Below are 22,264 nucleotides of genomic sequence, written 5' to 3' on the forward strand. Positions count from 1 at the left end.
CTCGGTTCATCATAAAATACCAGACAGTGCAGGCAAAGTAGGGATCACACTAAAAAAAAAAAGAACAGTAGATGAGGGCCACATATACAGGGACAACAGCATGCCGTCTCTAGCGCACCTGCAAGTTTATTTCCCCAATAGTCTGTCTAGAGGTGTGCAAATATTTGAAAGTTTCCAACAACGAATCAAATCTTGCCCTATTCTATTCATTACCCAAATTGAATATTGGTTTTTTAAAGTTTCTACTATTTTTTTAATAGTAGAAATACGACCTCAACGTCACGTGACACTTTCACAGGGCTGGAGTCGCTGTGATGGCTCGTTGCGTCTGCTGCGCTCGGACCGAAGGTGAAACGGTGGATAGTCCTCGTCACCTGCCTTAGTTATTATGATTTCTAAGCAACTGTAGTAAGTTCTATTCTGTTGGACTGTTGGACGGTGTACACTGCTCCATAAACTGTCTACCAACTATTCGAAAACTATTAAAAAATTACTCCATTTGGTGCCGCTATTATTGCATTCGGTTTAAAAAAAATCACTATTCGCACACCCCTGGTCTCTTTCCTACAACACTGGCCGCCCAACGTCGCTGGGGTGTTGACTGTTGTGATTGCCGGCAACATTAAAGGGGTTTCCATTGTATAAAAAAAGACTTATAAAAACAAACTTGCAGCTGCGTTTGAGACAGTCTGTTGTCCCTCTCTGTGTACCCATCACATGGGCAAGCTGTTTTCTTTCACGTGTTATTCTTTCTCATAGAAATTTGGCATGTCACATAAATCTGGCCCATGTTCATGCTCTATGAAGACACAGAGGCCTTCCGGCTCAGTTGATGAAAACACTGTCATATTCTCTTCATGGGGGATACAACGCATTTGTGGATGTATCGGGCACTTCCCATCCCGAAATCTTCAAGAATAAGACTCTTACAAACAAACAAAATGTTTCCACTTGTAAATACTGTGAATCTCGCAATAGGTTCCATCCTGCATTTTCAAAACCCCGTACAAGTCTTCTTAGCGAGCGCATAGTCTCGGCTGTTGACTACATACCCCTGCACCTTTGCCCTCGGGCACCTCTCAAGAGCAAGCACCCGACCAAAGCGTGATCCAGCACATCTTGCACGGCAGCGGTTAAAGTGACTGGCTGCGGAATGCCCAAAGTGTCACTCTTAGGAATGTCGGGAAGCTTCAAGTATGAATGCAACAGCAGGCCAAAGCTAGTTGGGAGGTGGGTGACTTCACTGAATCGCATCAGTGTCTGCGTCATGACCCACCTCTCAGCAACCTGCAGGGGAACCCCTTTTGCGGCAGTGATGAGGTGCAAAAGTGTACCATTTGCACTTTTAAACAGAAACACTTATGAAGCCCACAAAGGGCCGAGCTGCATGGCACTTTTCGGCAAATGCATAAGCAGATGCATGTTGGATGTCTCTGCTGCTTCGCCATCCAGGGCAGACAGTTGTCGAAGAAAGCGTGTTAAAAGCGCTTCGGCAGCTTTGATGTCGTTCCTGTGGACAGTTTTCTGCAGAAGAAATATGGCCTCGCACAAGAGTGTGAAGTGCACAAAGTGCTGCCCTGGAAGTATCCTGTGAAGACGCGGTGTGGCATAGTAAATCAGCTAGTATTTCCATTCTTTGGCTTTCCACAATGCACTCTCCGTAAGAAATTGTGTCGAGCGTGAGAAAACGTGTGGAGGGCGCATCCTTGCAAGCCCCGTGTCTAGTGTATCAGTTCGGTTCCCGATATAAAAAGCAGCGCCTGTGCGCGAAAGCCAAGCCTTCATAAGCTGCTTTGTCACACCTTCGAGCACACACTGCATATAATCTGGTAGACTTGGTAGAGTCCCTGCAGAATGGCCATTGGGCTGGGTCCATACATGCCATATGTTGGGGTTCCAAACGTCGTAGCTGCCCTCACGTCCTGCAGTACACCCTCGTGTGTCCTTTCGGTTTTAATGCTACTGTAGGGAAATCTCAGGGTACCTATATTCAAAAGACCCAAGCAAATGTTAAATGATGAAGCGCCGCAGCCTATTACAACCAGGCATTAATCTGAAAAAATCTGGTTCCACAGTGATGCAGTATGGATGCAGTAATTCTCTTCCATAGAATTGCAACGAAGCCTATAAGAGCCATAGCTGGGGGTTAAAATTTTATTATGGTTATTTTAGCTAGGGAGCAAGGGAAAAACAGGACTTGTGTATTTGTGGTTATACTAATGTGCCATAGATTGGAGCCTTTGAAGCGAAAGCTTGCGTTGCGGAACCCAAGGGTTCCTATTTCCACCCCTGCCCGCTTCGATTCGGATGAGCACTCTTGCTTCTACCCGGTCGTGGCTGCGACAAGCTGGTTCCCGCGGATCTGTTAATCTTAGTCACTCTGTTCGACATTCTTTGTTTCGGGACCGCATACGCTACACCTGGCTCCAAGTGCTGCTTCCTCCTTCTCTTGGAAGTAAACGGAGGTAGGTGACATTATGATTGATGGCACTGGTTGCACAAAACAAAAAAAAACAAAACCTGCTTATCAGCTAAACTGGACGCCAGGCGGACGACAGGGAAGGATGATTCACGGTGCCCAGATAGTCGATGTCCGCGCGTTTTACTTTAGATGCGAGGGACGCTACAGCATGAGCCCCATCCTCCGTGAGTTCCTTACGCGAGGTCGGGCAGTGCGGGCGCCGTTTCAGGCCGCATGCTCGCGCTTGTACCTTCGGCTTCGCTCGTACGTAAGGTAACACCACGTAGATCCGAGCGTGAAGAAGCTTTGAAACATCGGAGTGTCAAGCTCACGCGCGAAACCTGAGACAGTGCACACGATTAAGGTATGGCGTTTCCCAGACATTAAAATAAAAAGAAGCCAAAATGGCGGAAAAATTAGACAATTCCAATGTTTACAAAAGTCACACTCCACTCGTACTCGACAGCAGTCCAGCGAGCGCGGGCTCACAACTGCGACGGGTGGTCGGAAACACAGTGGTCGGAAACTTTTACATGTGCTGGCCAGCGTCTACTCGAGACCGACAGCAGCAGAGCGGAAGCGGAAACTGGTCTCGACTTCAAGGTGAATGATGGTCCTCGTTTGGTTTTTACTGCACCCTGGTTTCTCATATGACAATCAAATATTTGTGAAAGTAAAAATGTATGTTCTAAATATTTTTTGCACACTTTACATTTAAATATATTTAAGTATTTACCGACAACTTGCGCCCTCTGGATTCAATCCCAATATGTTTGTGCATCTGTGCGGCCCGTGTGCTTGCCTTTCTTAGTGCTTTCTTTCTTCGTCTGTATCTGCACGCATCGAGACTGAAATCGGTCATGTGCGAGAACGAGATATTGGTATTAGTACGGTACAAAGTTGACCATACAACTGCGGTTGTCTCAAGCACAAAAATCAGAAACTTCTGCCCGATCACCATCGAGGATTTCAATCCCGACGTGCTGTATGAGGTGTTCTGGAGCGGAGATCAGAATACCAGAGGCGGCTACTATGAGGCGCAGATAATAGACATGGCAGGTATCGTAACATTTTCTTACGTTCCGTTCTGTGCAAGTTAGCAGTTGGTCGTGGTGTGCGCGAAACCACTTGAACGCCTCGCCTAGGCGATCGTTACTGCAGGACGCTATAAACTTTGCATTTTGCAACCGGGCGTAAACGACTCCTCTTTCCAGGCTCTGTTCACTATCATTAACCTTCGCAAAGTAAGCTTCATTGAAAATAAAATTTCTGTTTCTCTTTCTCTTTCTCTACCTAGTTTGCATCGTTTTCCCCGCGTGCCCTTAGCTCCGTCCTCAATGTCTTCATCTCGTATCCTCCAGCCGTGCTTTGATCAGCATTGTTTTCTTGTACTGACAAGCTTCTTTCATTGGTTTCTATAGCGAGGCAACTTGAACCACTAAACAACAGTAGAAGGCCTGGTTTGATCGTGTTTTAATGCGTAGCTATCAAGGGTTCATGTGCGGGCGAAAGAAATACAGTGTTTAGTGGTTATCAATATTTTTCTTGCATCTCAAAAGGAACGTTTAGAACTAATGTTTGGCGCTGTCAGAATAATCCATGAATTGCAGTTCTGCAAGATGGAGAAAAGGGCTACATAATTTTTTGTCGAGGGACCGGCGATCAAAGGGGAACCCGATGCCCGTTCCACTGCGTGGCTGACGCCTACCAGCAAGGGCAGTCGCCGTGCAGGCTTCGCCAACACCATGCCAACAACGATGATCCTGGTATCCAGCAGTGTTTATTGAGAACCAGGGGTTCCCAACGAGACACTGTGGTAAAGCGAGAGAGTGCCCGCAGCGGCCGCTGACCTGAGAACCAAAGGGGTATTGCGAGCGGAGTCATCATCGGTGGGCCGAGCTCACGCCGCTACCCGTCGTCGCAGGTGTTCGGGCGAGGGCTCTCGGCAGACGGACGTCAACTAGAAAAAAGGGACGCCCACTGTCAGACCCAGGGTAAACGCTAGCTTGGAGTGATCGCTGGTCAGACGGTCTTGTACGCCGCGACTCAACTTGTCGCCCGTAGTCCAATTCAGGACACCTCAACCAGACGGCCGTCCACTCGGAGTCGGGCCTGCTCCCCTCCGAGTAGACGGAGGGGAGCAGGCCCGACTCCGAGTCAAGGAGTCCTGGATTGAACTCCCGGTGACGAGTCAAGTCGCGGCATACGAACTCGTCCGACCGGCGTCCCCTCCTCCTAGTGGACGTCCATCTGCCAAGAGCCCTGGCCCCGAACCACCCCGACGACAGTAGCAGAGTGAGCTTGGCCCACTGGCGATTACTCAGCTCGCAATCAGAGGCGGATCCAGAACTCCGTTCTGGGGGGGGGGGGGGGGGGGGGGGGGGGGGGGGGCAAAATATTTGCAAGGATACCATTCTCCCATTCTTTCTTGTGCTCCGGTAGTCCACCAACGTCAAATTGCCCTCCGAGAAGGGGGGGGGGGCGACTTTGTTTTAGGGGGGCGGCCGCCCCCGTGGCTTCCTCCCCCTTAGATCCGCTCCTGCTCGCAATACCCCTTTGGCTCTTAGGTTGGCAGCTGCTGCAGGCACTCTGTGTCCACGGCTCGCTTGACCACAGTGTGGTTGGGGGCCCCTGGTTCGCAATAAATGCGGTTGGATACCGGGATCATCACTGTTGGCATGGCGTTGGTGAACCCGGCGCCGTGACCGCCTTCGCTGGTATCCGTCGTTCCGTCAGTTGCGCAGTGGGACGGGCATCGGGTTCCCCTCCGAGTGCCGGTCCCCCGTAAAGCTTTCCCCACAAAACTTACATGGAAACGTAGGCTCCTCAATCATTGCATGTACTATCACGGACAAAAATCCCTAGGATGCATGAGCAATCAACAAAACAAATTGTTGCGCCACCTACCGGTGGCTTGCCTGGTTTTGAGACCACGGAAAAGCTTATGCGCATCATACTGTGCTTGCAGGCATAGGTTTTCGTCCACCCCTCTGCAACACGGTCCTTACCCCAGAATGCTGCACAAGGTGCTGCTTCGGCGGTTGCCGTGATGAACGTCTGCTACAGTTGCCACAACAGCATGTAGCGCTTGCGAGTCTGTTTTCCGAATACGAAGATTCCACGCTCTTCCTATCGCAATTATTAGGGTGTGCATTCTGATATGGCATTGAATGAGCTAACAGCTCATTTCGTTCTAAAACCGGATGCGCCGTCTCTATGCTATACGCCGCAAAGTCGCAACCGCTATCTCCACTCTGCCCTAGCTGACGTTCATTATGGCATCCGACGAAGCGGCAATTGACGTCAGGTTCTGAGATAAGCACCATGTCGCAGAAGGGCTGCAGAACACATGCCTCCAAGGACAGTAGAATGCGTGTGCGCTCTTCTGTGGTCTTGCAACCAGGTGAGCCACCGGAAGAGGGCACAACTGTGCGAATCAGTCACCGCTCGCGCATCCTGAGGATTTTTGTCCGTTCTCGTTTCTAAAAGAAACAACCAAATCCACAAATTACAGAATGTGAAGACGACTTGCAAGTCTCGAGAAGGAGAAGGATAAAGCCACTGCCCACGGCAGCAGCGACCGAATTTACTTGCCCTCCAAATAAGGTATTTTTGTCATACTTCTGTTTTTATTTCCTATTAACTAAACAACTCTTTTGTTGAACAGCAAAAGGAAAAACTGCTAAAGAAGGCATCAAAGCGTCAAAGAGATGTAGAACTGCTCAACAAGATCGATCACGAGCACTCCGTACCACTAGAGCAGCACACGGCAGTTCTCCGTAAACTGAAAGAGAAAACCAAAGCACTTGAGAGGTGCCAAAAACTGAATGTGGAGCTGCAAGAGGCTCTCTGCCTAAAGATCACCGAGGCAGGCAAGTATTCTTTTGTGTTTTGTATTGCTTACAGGGTACAGGCTCGCCACTGCCACTTAATGATTAGGCAATGAAAAGGGGTGAAGTTTGTGTAAAGTTCAGCGGTTCGAGGTGAAGCCCCTCTTTAATCGTCTCACCTCGGGCTTTGCCTGCTTGTCATCTGGCCCGCAAGTTGTATGTGCGGACGGGGCGGATGGAGCCATTTTCAACTATCCGTAGCTCTGAGCACAGGCTATGAACAATTTCATTTAATTTGTTTCACTTCTGATTCCATTCTGTATCTCTGCTATAATTTTAATGTGTCCTCCCTTTAGAGTGTCACCAGTGCCAGAATGCTGCGGCGGGGGACACTCAACCCGTTTATTATTTAGACTGTAACGAGTCTTATGTCGACGACGTGGAACGGCATCCTGGATGGTCATCTCTCGAGGAAATGTGTTCCAAGTCACTGGAGCAAACATTGCCAGCTGCTGGGGTGTCTTCCCTACCACGGCACCAGACACGGAGGGGGCGTCGGCAACTGCTGGAAAGTCACTTGCCACCTCAGCACCAGGCACGGTGACACCAGCTGTGAAGGCTGGCGCACACCAAGCAGCTCAGCAAGAGAAACAACAGCAGGCTGTGTGTGACTTGCCGATGGTAAGAAGCAGGCTACCTTTTTAGTAAATATTATGTTGCACCGTTGAAAATTGGGCAAGTTGGTTATACTTAGTTACAAAGAAGGAAACAGTGCCAAAAGCAGGGAGGGCAAAGAACGAAGAACAGACAGACCGAGTGATGAATGACAACAGGTTTATTTCTGGAAAACACCTACCGGCATAAAAACACAAACAAATTGACATCGGACCATCGCCTAAGGGCACATGTCACAGCTCTCCAAGAACATGATTTTTTTATCGAAGAGCGCAATCGAGGGAGCACTGACGCACTCATTCTTATACTTCAAAATGTAATAGGCCTCGAATATTTCATGAGTCACCTGCTGACTGTGCCGAGGAACAATCTTCGTCTTTTCCAAAGGAGTAGAGCACCCACACCTATCACAATGAATGGCCAAATTACCCGAGGGTGAAGATCTCACCGAAAGGGCGTGTTCTCTGCGCCTATTATTGATGCACCTCCCTGATTGGCCAAAGTAGTCTCCCACAGAACAACTCAATTTTGTACACCACGCCTACCGCGCACGGCACATACTCCTTCTAGTGCTTCTTACCACAGCCGAGTTTTTCCGGTCGAACCCTCTCAACCTTAGCACATAGACGCCCCGGTTTTGAAGGTGTCTATGCGCTAAGTTTGAGAGGGGTCGTCGGGAAAAACTCTGCTTTGGTAAGAAGCACAAGAAGGAGTTAGTGCCGTGTGCGGTCAGGGTGGTGCACAAAAGTGAGTTGTCCTGGGGAAGATTGTACTTTGGCCAATCAGAGAGGTGCATCAATAATAGGCGCAGAGAACACGCCCTTTCTGTGATCTTCACCTTCGGGTAATTTGGCCATTCATTGTGATAGATGTGGGTGCTCCCCTCTTTTGGAAAAGACGAAGATTGTTGCTCCGCACAGTCAGCGGGTTACTCGTGAAATATTCGAGGCATATTACATTTCGAAGTATAAGGATGAGTGCGTCAGTGCTCCCTCGATTGCCCTCTTCGATAAGGAAATCATGTTCTTGGAGAGCTGTGACATGTGCCCCTACGTGATGGTCCAATGTATGTTTGTCTGTGTTTTTATGCCGATAGGTGGTTTCCAGAAATAAACCAGTTTTCAGTCAGTGCTCGGCCTGTGTGTTCCTCGTTCTTTGTCCTCCATACTTTTGGCGCTGTTTCCCTCTTCGTAATTATGTTGCAGCATAGAGTGATGAGGGAATATGATGCACCATAAACTCTCATTATTCGCAGTGTTTTATTACCCCAATAAAAATTTGGACACAAGATGAAATGCACTCAAATGTGCCATGAAACAATCTTCTTACTTTAAATCACGGGTCACAGTGGACCCTCAACTTTCATAATCTGTGAAACATATTAGTTCTCTACAGATCAGCTATCGCTAAAAATATGGAGGTAATGTTGGCAGCTTCAGCTATCTGCTTCGCAAATCTGTACTTTTAAAACTGCACTCTTGCAATTATAAGAGTACAGAGCTAAAGGGAATGTGGCGTGGCTCTGTGTATGTGAAAAAAACACCAATTTCATTGATTTGGCTTTTAGAATAACAAATACCACAATTATACTCCGGTTCAACGCGCCGGAGAGCCATAAAACTGATTTCAAAATAGTGCAGAAGCCCCACCTTCCTGGCGTTCTACAGCCAAAGGCTCTGTAATAATGTCACATGCAGAGACTGTTTTTCATGTTTTCTCACGTTTCACAATACTTGCTCAAAAAATGGTTAAATCACTGGGGTAATTGCAAGAAAGCTCAAGAGCAATTCTCCCTCAACTAAGCCGCATGTTGCGTGTTCTCATCAACTGTGCCAGGCTGTTTGTCATAAAAGCATCACACCTATTTCTTTAGGTCAACATTGGACACAATGTGATGCTTGCTCACAAGAAGTGGAGCGATTTGTCCAAAAACACAGTAGATAGCGTTTTCACAAAGGAGGCTGCCACCTCAATTTGGGGCACAGATGTGCTGAAACGGAGGAGCCCCACCGGAACCTTGTCAAACAAAGCAAGGAGTCTTTGAAAAACAGAGGCCTTCCCTCCCCTGACGCCAGAAAAGGTGCAGGTGCTACGCAGTGAGTAATGTTGCATACAGGTCCTAGGAATGCTCCAAAGATTTATTTCACCAGCTGCTCTATGCTATAATTAACAATATTTGGCACAGATAGTGTTCCAGGCTTTGAGGAGGCTATGAACGTTTCTACTGTAAAATCTGTGAAAAAAAAATGTGAATATGGTCTTCTAAGATTTAAAACCACAATCGTATAAAAAATTTTATACGATTGTGGTTTTATCAGCAATCGGACTGCACCACTCTCATGATAATGAACGATTTATAAACACAAATCTTTGGGTGGTTCGCACGGGTACATAGCCCACATAGTGTAAAATATCAATGTTTAAACATGTTACAGCGGAGCTTTAAGGCCTATTTCCCCCATGGATCGTGTCCGCCAGCAAATAAATGTTGACACAACACTCTGGACAGCTGCCTCCATCTATGAGCGCCGGCGGCAAGCAGACAGCCGGTTTACTGGTTGTCGCGGTTGCTCACAGACAGCTCAACATTTCCAGCCTTTCCACTCTGTCTTGTCGACTTGCGGCCGGCCACTACTTCATTCCCACCATAGGACAGCTTCGCTGGCCTTCCTTCTTCACCAGAGTAGAAAGGCTGAAAGATTTTTAGTTTGAAAAATATTATACTAATGTACTCCTCCATTAGCCCTGCATTACATTAGAGGTTTTATTTTTTTTCTATTGGCCAATGTGAACCGTTGCCTGTCGCACTAGAGTTGAGTAAATATAATAGTTAAGAGTTGGCAGGAATGCAGTTCCCTAGCCACTTAAGGTCCATACGCACATTCGCGTTTGAACGCGTTTGAGTGCGTTCCGAGTCCTTGCGGCCAGGCGCGGTCGCTCGCGGTGCGACGCGCGCCTTCCCGCAACGCTCGTTAGCGCGACGCAAGCGAGTAGAGACTCGCTCAACTTTCCGAAGCGTTTGGGTGCGTTAGACCAATCAGAAGCCGAAAGAAGAGAGGGGGTGACGTGTCCGCTCGCCCACCCGGCCGACTCGGCGAAACGTATCCGGTTCGCCGGTCGCAGTGCTTGCTTTTTCGGTTTGGGGAGCGGTGTCGACTGGTTTTTCCAAGACTGCGATGTTGAAGTTCGACAAAGTGTCGGGGAAGCCAGCGGGATTGTCCCGAGATCGAACACTTTGGCGCTGTCCCTGGGCGTCGCCATGTTGCCGTGGATTTCGCTTACTATTGGTGAGCCGCTAGCTACGATAGCACCTTCTTATTGGCTCTTGACTGCGGTTGACTGCGTGTTAGCGCAACTGTGTGTACAGGCTTGGCACAAGCGCTCTTCGCAACGCAACTCGTCCGCTTGCCGCTACGGAACGCACCGCGCTCAAACGCACATGTGCGTATGGACCTTTAACTTTTGCAGTTAAGAAAAACATCAACTGCAGCATGTCCGAAATTTCCTTTAGTCTTCAAAGAATGTCATAACTTTAATTTTTTGTGTATACTTTCAGGCAGGAAGGCCGTCGTGAACGACCCGATGAGGAGACTCATTAAGCCTCGCCACAAGTAGGATGGGCCTGCATGTGGACTCTTCTTTTCTTTTTTTTTTTCTTTTTTTAATGTGTGAAAACATTTGTGGGAAAGATCAGCCATGCTATTGCAGGGTCCAATCGAGAAAGGTACACCTCATTTTACGTCCCGCAGAAACAAACTATGCACCACAGAACTCTGAAAGTCCGCCAGAATGTAACTCTAGCAATCCGAGCAAGGTCACAACGTAGCGTCATCTAATTAAAAATGTTATGAGTAATTATAAAATATTGTTAGCGTCAAAACGGCGACAGACAGAGCTCGCAAACAAATGGAGATGAATAGGAGACGCTTATAAATAGTTATAAGCTGGAATAGTTCTGACTTTCGTGTTTGGTGACTCTACATTCTGAAACTTTGGCATCTTGCTTGGACCTCTAGGGTCGCATTTTGGCGGAGTTTTAGTGTTCTGTGATGCATAGTTTTTTTTTTATGCAGTCAAAAAAGTCAGGTTTATTTTTCTTGATCGAACCCTGTACTATCTCTTTTGGAAGCTTGGAAACAGTATGGTTACAAGTACTTTCAGTAAAATGTTTGCATAATTTATTGTGCCCTAGCTGCCTGGTTGCCTCGTGGAAGGAAGTTTCATAGGCACTATCTGTGTGTTGGTATCTACAGGAAGTGGTGGACGGTACAAGTTTTCAGTGGTTTTGGCTGAGTCATTTTTTTCTCAAAGTATGCACATTCAATAATTATTCTACAAGCATTTAGTCATTTTAAATAGTCTAATATTATCCACTGTTTTATATTGAACAAGACCGTTGATAGTATTCCAGTTCCTTAAACAGCTGCTTCACAATCGGAGGCTGTTCCGTATAGTTCTAACGTCATCTTCCCTCAATGACACCTTCTAAATGCATCGTATGTTTAGTTAGTTAAAGGATGCACCCCTAAAATACACTTTTTTGAATGCCGCTGAGCTGAGACTGACAATCTCCGGATATAATTAGTGTTAATGGCACTGAAATGAAGTGTGTAACTGACTGCAGAACAGCGTTAGTTTTAATGTAGACTTAATATCAAGTGTGAAATGCTTGTGAACAGTACTAATGATTATTGGTTAATCTGGTGTGAAGCGTACGTGACATGTTATTCTTGTACCTCCTATAGCTGCTGCCTGCAGCACCAGGCCACTCGCTTAGTGGCTGTTAGTGCCCCTGCAGACGAGCCAGTTTACCAGGGCGAGAGGCGACAGGCCCCTCCTGCTGGTGCGTGTTTGGGATCGGGCCCAAAGCAGTTGTAATTTAATTGCATAAAACTGCTCAGGGTGTGTTTATTTTTAGCTCTGCCAATGAGTGCAATACTTCGGTCATACAGTCCTAAATAAAGTTGTTTTTACTCGTACACTTGAATCTTGTTTTGGCCAATGGCTTAAACATTTTTGTCTGTCGTGACTTTCCGGAAAACTGCATTTCTGGCTTGAAAGGTATGTGGGCTATGCGGTTAGTAGGCTGAAGGTGTGAAGTCAGAAGTTCTGAAGTGAAGTTTTGAAGTCTGAAGTTTTGAAACCTGAAGTTTTGAAACCTGAAGTTTTGAAGTCTGAAGTTTTGAAGTCTGAAGTTCTGAAGTCTTGAGGTTCTGAAGTCTTGAATTTCTAGTAGGGTCCCATAACACATCAGGGCTGAAAAATCTCTTTTTCAATAGGGATGTGTAAAGCTTAAAACTAAATCGCACTGTACAACAGTGAAAAGACGATACCAGCATGGTAGAGACATATGGCTCACCATGCTGGCATCACCTTTTCGCTGGTATAGGATGTTCCATATTGTCACGGGTGGTGAGTCGTGACCAATAAAAAAGAAATAAACAGAAATAAATAAACGTTTAATGTGGCGAACTTGTGCCAAAAATAAAGAAGGAAACAGAAGAAAGCAGAGCGTCGCGGGCGTCGAAGTCGGCGTGTCAGCAGAATCGAGCGCTGGGGCGAGACTGCCTCGACAAGGTCGCGGGCGGCCTCTTATCTAGAGTGCGTCGCTATCTCGAAGATTCGGCGAAAGCGGCTCGAGCGTCGCGTGATCGGGCGAGAATGAACACGCTCTTTCTAGAAAACGAAAGCAGGAATAAATAATAGAAGTTACATGTGGTACATGAATAAACGAGAACTTTCTGGATGTCCGTGACCGAGCGTTGCTTTCTCAGCCCTGGGCGCGGCATTATCCCCCCCTTTAAAAGTGCATCGTCCCGATGCAGCACAAAAACGGAAAACAAAAAACAAAAGGACAGCAGAATTGCTAGCCGGAGTTCACAGTCCACAGTTCACTCGTCGACGAGAGTGGAGAGTCCTATCGTTCGTAATACGGCTTCAGCCGGACGACATGCACCACCTCGGGTCGCTGCTGACGTCTTGCAGATGGGCGCGTTCCGTCGGGTAGAACTTCGTAGTTCAGATCGCCGAGGCGTCGGATGATCTTGTAGGGCCCAAAGTAGCGCTTCAGGAGTTTTTCGCTGAGACCGCGACGACGAATCGGCGTCCACACCCAAACTCTGTCTCCGGGCTGGAAGTGGACGTCGCGGCGACGAAGATTATACCGGCGAGCGTCGACATGTTGCTGGTCTTGAATTCGTAGTCTGACTAGCTGGCGGACCTCTTCTGCCCGTTGAGCAACCACCTGGGCGTCATCGCTCCCGTCGTTGACTGACTCGTGCGGCAACATAGAGTCTAGCATAGTCGTCACCACCCGGCCATGCACCAGCTGGAAGGGCGTCACTCCTGTGGTCTCTTGCACTGCTGTGTTGTAGGCGAACGTGACGTAGGGCAGCACTTCGTCCCAGGTCTTGTGCTCCACGTCGACGTACATAGAGACCATGTCGGCGATTGTTTTGTTGAGCCGCTCCGTCAACCCGTTGGTCTGCGGATGGTATGCCGTTGTTCGACGGTGTTCCGTGTGGCTTAGACGCAGGATCTCTTGGGTCAACTGTGCCATAAACGATGACCCTCGGTCTGTGATCAGTACTTCGGGGGCGCCATGGCGGAGGACGATGGACTCGATGAAGAACTTGGCGACTTCGACAGCAGTCCCCGAAGGAAGGGCTTTCGTCTCGGCGTAACGAGTAAGATAATCGGTGGCGACGATTATCCAGCGGTTCCCCATCGTCGACGGTGGAAAAGGACCCAGCAAATCCATTCCAATTTGCTGGAAGGGCTTGGTTGGCGGGGTAATCGGCTGAAGGAGACCTGCTGGCTTTGACGGTGGTTTCTTGCGTCGCTGGCACTCATGGCACGATCGTGTGTAGAGATGGACGGTCTTCGGAAGCTTTGGCCAGTAGTACTTGTCACGAATCCGGGCAAGGGTCCTGCTGTAGCCGAGATGTCCGGCCGTTGGGTCGTCGTGGCACGCTTGAAAAATTTCTTCTCGGAGGCTGGCCGGGAAACACAAAAGCCAGGGGGTTTCGCTGGTTCCGAAATTCTTTCTGAAGAGCACGCCTCGCCGCAGGACAAAGCTCGGTAGGTCCCGAGAAAAGACCCGTGGGACAGAGCCTCCTCGACCTTCGAGGCTGTCGATCACGGAGCTAAGTTCCGCGTCGTCGCGTTGCAGTGCCCTCATGTCGGTAGCGTCAACTGCGCCTAGAAAACGGGCGTCGTCATCGTCGTCCGCGCCGGAGATTGGAGGTTCGACTGGAGCCCTAGACAAACAGTCAGCGTCATTATGCTTGCGGCCGGACTTATGCACAATGGTTACGTCGAATTCCTGCAGTCGAAGGCTCCAGCGGGCGAGGCGTCCGGACGGATCCTTGAGGTTTGCGAGCCAGCAGAGGGCGTGGTGGTCTGTGACCACGCGAAACGGGATCCCGTACAAGTACGGGCGGAACTTGGTTATCGCCCAGACGACAGCAAGACATTCTTTGTCGGTCGTTGAATAATTTTGTTCTGCCTTAGACAGCGCCCGGCTTGCGTAAGCGATTACTCTCTCTGCCCCTTCTTGTCGCTGAACGAGTACCGCACCGAGACCGGTATTGCTGGCGTCCGTGTGGATTTCAGTCTCCGCCGACTGGTCAAAATGTCCGAGGATAGGGGGCGACTGGAGCCTTCGCTTGAGTTCGTCGAACGCTTGCTCTTGCTCCTCTCCCCACTGGAACTGCACGTCGTCTTTCGTCAGATGCGTCAGCGGTGCAGAAATTTGCGCAAAATCACGAACGAAACGTCTGTAATAGGCGCACAGCCCAAGGAATCTTCGAACGGTCTTCTTGTCCGATGGCTTCGGGAACTCGGCGACAGCGGACGTCTTGGCGGGATCAGGGCTTACACCCTGAGCACTCACGACGTGGCCCAAGAATTTGAGCTCACCATAGGCGAACCGACACTTGGAAGGCTTGAGGGTCAGCCCAGCAGCTTTGAAGGCCTGTAGAACGGCTCGCAGTCGTCTCAGGTGCTCGTCGAATTCGCTTGCGAAGACCACAACATCGTCGAGGTAGACGAGACAGCATTGCCATTTCAAGCCGGCAAGGACGGTGTCCATAACGCGCTGGAAGGTTGCCGGCGCTGTGCACAGCCCGAATGGCATTACTTTAAACTCATACAGTCCGTCCGGCGTGACGAAGGCCGTCTTCTCACGATCTCGTTCGTCGACCTCGATCTGCCAGTACCCGCTCTTCAAGTCCATCGACGAAAAGTATCGGGCGTGGCGTAGTCGGTCCAGGGTGTCGTCGATGCGTGGCAGTGGGTAGACGTCCTTTTTTGTTACGGCGTTCAGTCGGCGATAGTCCACGCAGAACCGAAGAGTCCCGTCTTTCTTTTTCACCAGGACTACCGGTGAAGCCCACGGACTGCTTGAGGGCTGGATAATGTCGTCGTCAAGCATTTCTTGTACCTGCTGCTGGATGGCTTCCCTTTCTTTCACGGAGACCCTGTACGGCGGCCAATGCACAGGGAGTGCGTCGTCATCAGTAATTATCCGATGTTTCGCAACCGTCGTTTGGCGCACTTTCGACGACGTGGAGAAGCACTCACTGAACTCGGCGAGAAGGTCACGAAGTTGTCGTCGTTGTGGGGCTGGGAGGGATGGGTCGATGCCGAGCTCTGAGGACGTGATTGTCTTGTTCTGCGTCGGAGAGGCGTCTTCTGAGATCACGGCGATCGCGACTGAGTCTTCGATTTCCTCGACATAGCCCACAGTTGTACCCTTTGTAAGGTGCTGCGACTCGTGCCGGAAATTGGTGACAAGGGCTACTGTACGCCCGTCCTGGAGCTCGGTTACGGCTCTTGCAATGCCAATCCCTCGTCCGAGGAGAAGTTGGACGCTTCCTTCCAGCAGTGCTACACCCCAGGTGGCTCCTTCGGTCCCGACGGGCACAAAGACACTCGACAGCGGCGGCAGGTTTACGTGGCTGGCGAGGACTCGCACTGCAGCTAACGTCGGTTTGGTATTTTCCACTGATGGGGCAGGCTTCCGAAGCGTCAGCTTGTTCTCCGCAAGGTCGATGATGGCGCCGTATTCACACAGGAAGTCCATTCCGAGAATGACGTCCCTCGAACAGTCTTGCAGAACGACGAACTTCACAGGGCATGTTTCGCCGTGAATCTCGACGCGAGCGGTGCATCTCCCGACTGGTGTAATGAGGTGTCCTCCGGCGGTTCTTATTTGTGGTCCATCCCACGTCGTCATGACTTTCGAAGGCGGCGGGAGAGCCTCCCACTCAAGACTGAGTAGTCTGCTCCGGTGTCCACGAGTGCGGATGCGTCGTGGCCGTCGATGACGACGTTTAGGGTATTGGACACCACTGCAGCGGCGTCGTTTTGGTCTTTGGTGGCGTTCGAGTGGGGGCCCCCCGACGTTCGTGGAGGATCTTGGCGTCGGTCGTCTTCGGCAACTCCACCTCCAGGGGTTGCCGCGCCTAGTTTCCCCGGCGAGGAGCGAGGGGGGACAGGCTTTCACGTCGCGGTCGGTGCATCGGCGAAGCTGGACGTCGCGGTGACGGCGACCGGAACTCTCGGCGGGACGCAGGCTCGGGGGACTGAGGTCGTCGCAGGTACTCGTCGATCTCGATAGGGCGTTCACCATGACGGGGGCGCGGGTCGTTCGGGTGGAACCCGCGTAGCCCGAGTCGTCGGTATGGGCATCGGCGGTAGGTGTGGTCCGCTTCCCCGCAATGGAAGCACAGAGGGCGTCGGTCGGGCGTTCGCCACAGGTCGGTCTTGCGGGGTGCGCGAGGCTCCGGGCAGGCGTACTGGACCTGGTCGTCGTGGCGTCGGTCGTGCTGCGGCGCAGGAGACTGACGTCGGGGCGGCGTGACATAGGTGCGGCGAGGAGGCGGTGGCCGTCGGGCCACTGCGGCGTAGGTCAGGGCGGGCTCTTCGGGTGGTGCTACGCAGGCAGGAGCCTCCGGTTGAATAGGCGCATGACATCCTCTACAAAGCTGGTCACGCTTTCGTTGGGGCCCTGCACCCTTGTTTGGAGAAGGTCCTCCGCTCGCTGCCGACGGTGGTGGTTGAGGAACGTTCGCTTCAACTCCGCGGCGCAGGACTCCCACGTAGTGAAGGACGCTTCGTGGTTTTCAAACCAATGCCTCGCAGTTCCTTCAAGCGCGAAGTAGAGATTGTGGAGGTATTGTTCAGTCGTCCATCCGTTGTGGCGGGCTACACGTTCGTAGTGTTGCAGCCAGTCTTCAACGTCCTCGTGGACGTCTCCGTGGAAAGGCGTTGGAGTCCTGGGTGCGATCGGCAGGTACACAACGGCAGAAGCGGCCGGGGTCTGCGCCTCGTTGGCCATCGTCGTCTTCAGCTTGGTCGTGGGTGGCAGAAGTCCGTGTTCCGGGGGTAGACCTCGGATGCGGCGACTTGACCGGGTCTCGATCTGCTCTTCGTCGGGTCCTCCGGAGCTGGGGTTTGGACTTGTACTGCGGGAACTCGGAGGGCTGCGCTGCACGGACATGCGGTACCCCGCACCTCCACCAGAATGTCACGGGTGGTGAGTCGTGACCAATAAACAAGAAATAAACAGAAATAAATAAACGTTTAATGTGGCGAACTTGTGCCAAAAATAAAGAAGGAAACAGAAGAAAGCAGAGTGTCGCGGGCGTCGAAGTCGGCGTGTCAGCAGAATCGAGCGCTGGGGCGAGACTGCCTCGACAAGGTCGCGGGCGGCCTCTTATCTAGAGTGCGTCGCTATCTCGAAGATTCGGCGAAAGCGGCTCGAGCGTCGCGTGATCGGGCGAGAATGAACACGCACTTTCTAGAAAACGAAAGCAGGAATAAATAATAGAAGTTACATGTGGTACATGAATAAACGAGAACTTTCTGGAGGTCCGTGACCGAGCGTTGCTTTCTCAGCCCTGGACGCGGCAATATTACGTTACGAATGCATGGTTTCGTCCGCCAGCATGGTTCCCACATAATCCACTACGCTGGTATAGGATGTCCCATAATACGACAAGCTTGTATGGTTCCGCAAACCCGTATCGTTCCGACTTAATCCACTATACTGGAGCCGCCTTTTCGCTTGTATAGGCTGTCCCATATTACGGTTACGCTTGTATGAGCCTTTTCCATCATCTTTCCATCATCGAGATTTTCCAACAGGGCTTCCTTAACTATGTATGAAGTCCCTATTGCAGTAAAGAACGAACACAAGTTTTTAGGTCATATATTTGACTCAAAAATGACATTCATTCCACATGTTAAGAGCCTTAAAATGAAATGTGTAAAATCACTTAATATACTAAAGGTCTTGCCGCACGTATCCTGGGGGCTGATCGGTGTTCTTTATTGCGCATCTACCGCTCAGTTGTACCGTCCCGACTTGAATATGGCTGTATTGTGTACGGCTCCGCACGGCCATCGGTTCTCAAGATGCTGAACCCCATTCATTATCAGGGGCTCCGACTTTCCACTGGTGCTTTTCGCACATCTCCACTGCTCAGCCTATATGTAGAGGCAAATGAGGCCTCACTAGAGAAAAGAAGGTTTGAATTAGGCTTCATGTACTCTGCGAATTAGGTCTGTTCCTGGTCACCCGATCCTGGACTACATAGAACAAGCACACTATGAGCGGACTTTCATAAACAAGCCTTCATTTGTTCCACCTCTCGCCATGAGAATTTGTTCTTCTGCTGAGTCCGTAGGGCTGGATGTGCTACCCTCAGTTGTGCAACGCTTGAACCCAATTTCTCCTTGGGACCTCATGTCCATCCACTGTGAGTTCAAACTAGCAAAATACAACAAGAAAGAGACCGCTAATGAAGTTCTGAGACAAGAATGTTTCGAACTTCAGGACCAGTACCGACACTTCACAAGTTTCTACTCTGACGGGTGCAAAACTGATTCCTATGTAGGCTGCTCACTGGTAGGGCCTTCCGTGAAGTGTGTCCAGAGAATTAAAAATAATGCCTGTATTCTTTCCGCAGAGCTTTACGGCTTACTCCTTGCCATAAACCACATTCTTAAAATGAATATCTGTAAGTCAATTGTTTACACTGTCTCACTTAGTGCTTCATGAGCTCTGGACATAATGGGGGATGTTCAAAATCCACTTGTTTTAGAAACAAGGAACCGGTTACTTTCAGCATCAAAAAGGAAGAAAGAAATAACATTATGCTGGGTACCTTCCCATGTAGGAATTCCTGGGAATGAGGATGCTGACCGTGCAGCGAGCACTGCTAAGGATCGACAAGTGGATCTGCACAAGATACCCTACAGAGATTATAGACATTCCCTGAAAAAATCTACAAAGTGCGAGTGGCAGGAGGAGTGGAACCAAGAAATGAACAATAATTTGCATGCCGTAAAACCTTTAACTCAAGAATGGGAGAGTGCACGTCATCGTGAGCGATTTTATGAGGTGGTATTATGTCGGCTCCGAATCGGTCATGCATGTCTTACCCATGGGCATCTTTTCCGAGGGGAGAATGCTCCAGAGTGTCAACACTGTCACATACAATTAAGCATTCTGCACAATTTACTTGTATGCCCTTTGTATGACCAAGAAAGCCACAGACACTTCGCTAAGGTTTACCAAGAGCAAACACCATTACATTTCGCCCTTTTACTCAGCGATGAGCCGTTGATTCCACACAAGTGTGTTTTCAACTTTCTTAAGGATGTAAGACTCCTGGAGAAGCTATAATTTTAATAGGTCGTCTTATTCATTGCCACATCTTATGCGCTTGTACTTTCATGATCATTGTTTTATTAAATTACAAGCTACTATAGATCTTTCTTCTCTTTAAACTTGATTTTAGCAATAGTCCTAGTTGGCTCATTATAGCCTTGATCGCTGCTGCGCTATTAAACCCCAATCAATCAATCTCTTTCGAGGGGGTCGCCCGGATGTGCGAATGAAATTAGAACCTCGGCCTTTAGCCATATAAACTTTGCTCTCAGCCCGAGACAGCAAGGGTTACAAGCAGGTGTAAATAACGCGGCAAGGATCGCAAAGGATATTTTCATATTGAACAACAAAAACAAAAACAAGCAAAAAATCAATACATTGTTTTAAAGCCTCCGATGTGCGAGGAATACACTCCAGCACTCGCAACAAAGCTGAAGGTGCGGATAGAGTTGAAATTGTAACCGATTCGCGAATGCAGCATCGGACGTAACGCAGTAATAATTCACAATATTTTTTTTATTCACCCCATATGTCGGCCGTAAAGCGAAACATATGCGTAGGTTGCGTAGGTTGCGTAAGTTACAGAGGATGTAACTATAACTCTTATTCCGGGTTCCGTCGGGCGTAACCTTACTCTTTATTTGGAGTTCGGTCGGACGTAACTTTAATTTTTACTTCGAGTTCCGTCAAACGTAACTTTCATACTCACATTGGGTTACGTTGGACGTAACTTTAATGTTAATATTGGGTTAAGTCGGACGTAACTTCAATTTTCATATTGGGTTACGTCGGACGACACTCAAAACCTTGGGGTAAAGTTACGTCGGACGTAACTTTAATTTTTATTTCGGGTTCCATCGGACGTAACGCTAGACACTGCGTTTAATTGAACACAGAAATTGTTGTTTTATATGATGAACCAGCAGCCCCCGTTTTGCATAAATGTTCTCGACAGGGTGAAAACAATCGCTAGTATGAGTTGGTTAACAGAACGCTCGCGGTGAATAAAAGCTTTGTTCGATATAGATGGACCTCATGCACAGGTGCAGAAACGTGTAGGGCGGTGTACTTCATGTAAGCAATTTGGCGAGCGACGAGACAAGCGACGAGGACCTGCTGTCGCTCAGTCAGCCGCGCCACGAGACACGCGTTATGAAAGCGAAGGGAGCAAGCGACCAAGGTGAGGAGCGACATTTTCTAGAAATCCAAAAACGCAGCGGCCCAACCAGCGAGAGTGAGAAATCTCCGTCGCTCGTCGTCGGTACTCCTGGCCTGTCGCCGTCGCTCGTCTCATTGCACGCTAAATTGCTTACATACAGTTCAGAAAGGCGCTCTAAGTGCTTACCACTGCATTGCGACTAGTCTCGCATTCAACCATAACAAAAGATTTTGTTTTTAAGTCGCCCAGGTAGAAATTAACATCGTACATCGTTTTCAAGCATGGCACCTCGTTCATCGGCACGATTTACATTTCGGGAAATGAAAAACCGTGATTAAGTACAATTATTCTAGCTCAAAATTGTCACGAATACTTGGCACACAACTTTACATTGAAGCGCACCTAACGTAATTTAAAATTAGAACGAAAAGGGGACGAGATTCGCTTACCGCTTCACGGGAAGGCAGACGCCTTCGGATCCTAGGCCTACTTCAAAGCCGTCGGCGGCCCGGCGATCGGACGAGGTGAGCCGGCCTCGCTGCGGTGACCCAGGCTGACCACACCTGGTTGAACTTTGAGAGGCGCCGACGAGTTGAGAGCCAGAATCGCAGAAAGAACCGGACCGCAAAACATGTGTCCGTAAAACCGTAGAACGACTCGAGCCGACGATCCCACAGCCGCTACGTCTCCGCACCATATACCTTGTCCGCCCGCGACGACAGGAAGCGGGGAAGACAAAGCCGGGAAGCTAGTGGAGCCGAGGAGACGCGGCAGCGACTGGGCGGAAGCTTTGCGTTTCGGTTTCGCTTTTCGCCGACGCCGGCTACGGGTTGCGGGCTGGTGGGTTAGCGGCTGGTTGCAACTGTTTCGACAACGAGTGGAGCCACGAGAAGACGCCGAGTTAGCCGAGTACGAGTGACGGCCCACGGTACAACGGGCCGTTTGCCGCTGTCGATCGGTGATGCGCGGTATCCTCGGCTTGGTGTCACGATCGGTATGTTGCCATGCACGTTGGCTTTGCTAAGCGGTACGGCTGGTGCGGTTGTCGAATACTTATGGTCCGCATCATTTGAGACAGCCACCCTAAAATGTGGCTGTGAAGAGCTGACCGAGGAATTTATGTGGGGCTCAATTCAACGTCAGTCTATATTTTATTTCGGCATTTATGGTGTATGCAGCGATATCGGTGGTGAATAATGGACGTTTTGTTGTAAGATGTCGGTCGCCTTTCTGCATGTATGATTTGGTGTACCGGTGTTCCTGTGGTATAAGCGTTTTTGTTGAATAGATGTCGCTCGCATTCGTCATCGGATGCAAATTCACACTAGCCACACCCATTTACATCGGCAAGCAAACAGGCTGCCAGAATAGACATAGGCGGAGCCATAGCGGTGCCGGTATCTCCAGTTATGCTGAACGCCAAACCAAACTAGCTGCATTCACAATAACAAGAAATTAAG

General features: G+C 49.6%; 1 protein-coding gene and 1 pseudogene across 1 annotated transcript; one reads left to right on the forward strand and one right to left on the reverse strand.

The window, feature by feature from the left end:
* Positions 1-743: 743 nt before the first annotated feature.
* Positions 744-2,845, reverse strand: LOC115325659 (annotated as a pseudogene).
* Positions 2,846-3,321: 476 nt separating this feature from the next.
* LOC120837034 lies at positions 3,322-6,895 on the forward strand. The gene is made up of 4 exons (XM_040206191.1): positions 3,322-3,520; positions 5,976-6,067; positions 6,129-6,333; positions 6,648-6,895. Exons 1-4 carry the CDS (start codon positions 3,322-3,324, stop codon positions 6,893-6,895), a joined length of 744 nt encoding a protein of 247 aa, XP_040062125.1.
* Positions 6,896-22,264: the final 15,369 nt, after the last annotated feature.

The sequence above is a fragment of the Ixodes scapularis genome, unplaced genomic scaffold, assembly GCF_016920785.2.
Source record: "Ixodes scapularis isolate PalLabHiFi unplaced genomic scaffold, ASM1692078v2 PGA_scaffold12__126_contigs__length_90152505, whole genome shotgun sequence".
Taxonomy (NCBI): domain Eukaryota; kingdom Metazoa; phylum Arthropoda; class Arachnida; order Ixodida; family Ixodidae; genus Ixodes; species Ixodes scapularis.

Bases quoted from the DNA above. Each gene is read 5' to 3' on its own strand.
- LOC120837034 (XM_040206191.1), top strand. From the start codon at position 3,322: ATGTGCGAGAACGAGATATTGGTATTAGTACGGTACAAAGTTGACCAT. The intron at 3,521-5,975 runs GTATCGTAACAT...CACAAATTACAG, and splicing joins GCAGATAATAGACATGGCAG to AATGTGAAGACGACTTGCAA. The intron at 6,334-6,647 runs GCAAGTATTCTT...TCCTCCCTTTAG, and splicing joins CCTAAAGATCACCGAGGCAG to AGTGTCACCAGTGCCAGAAT.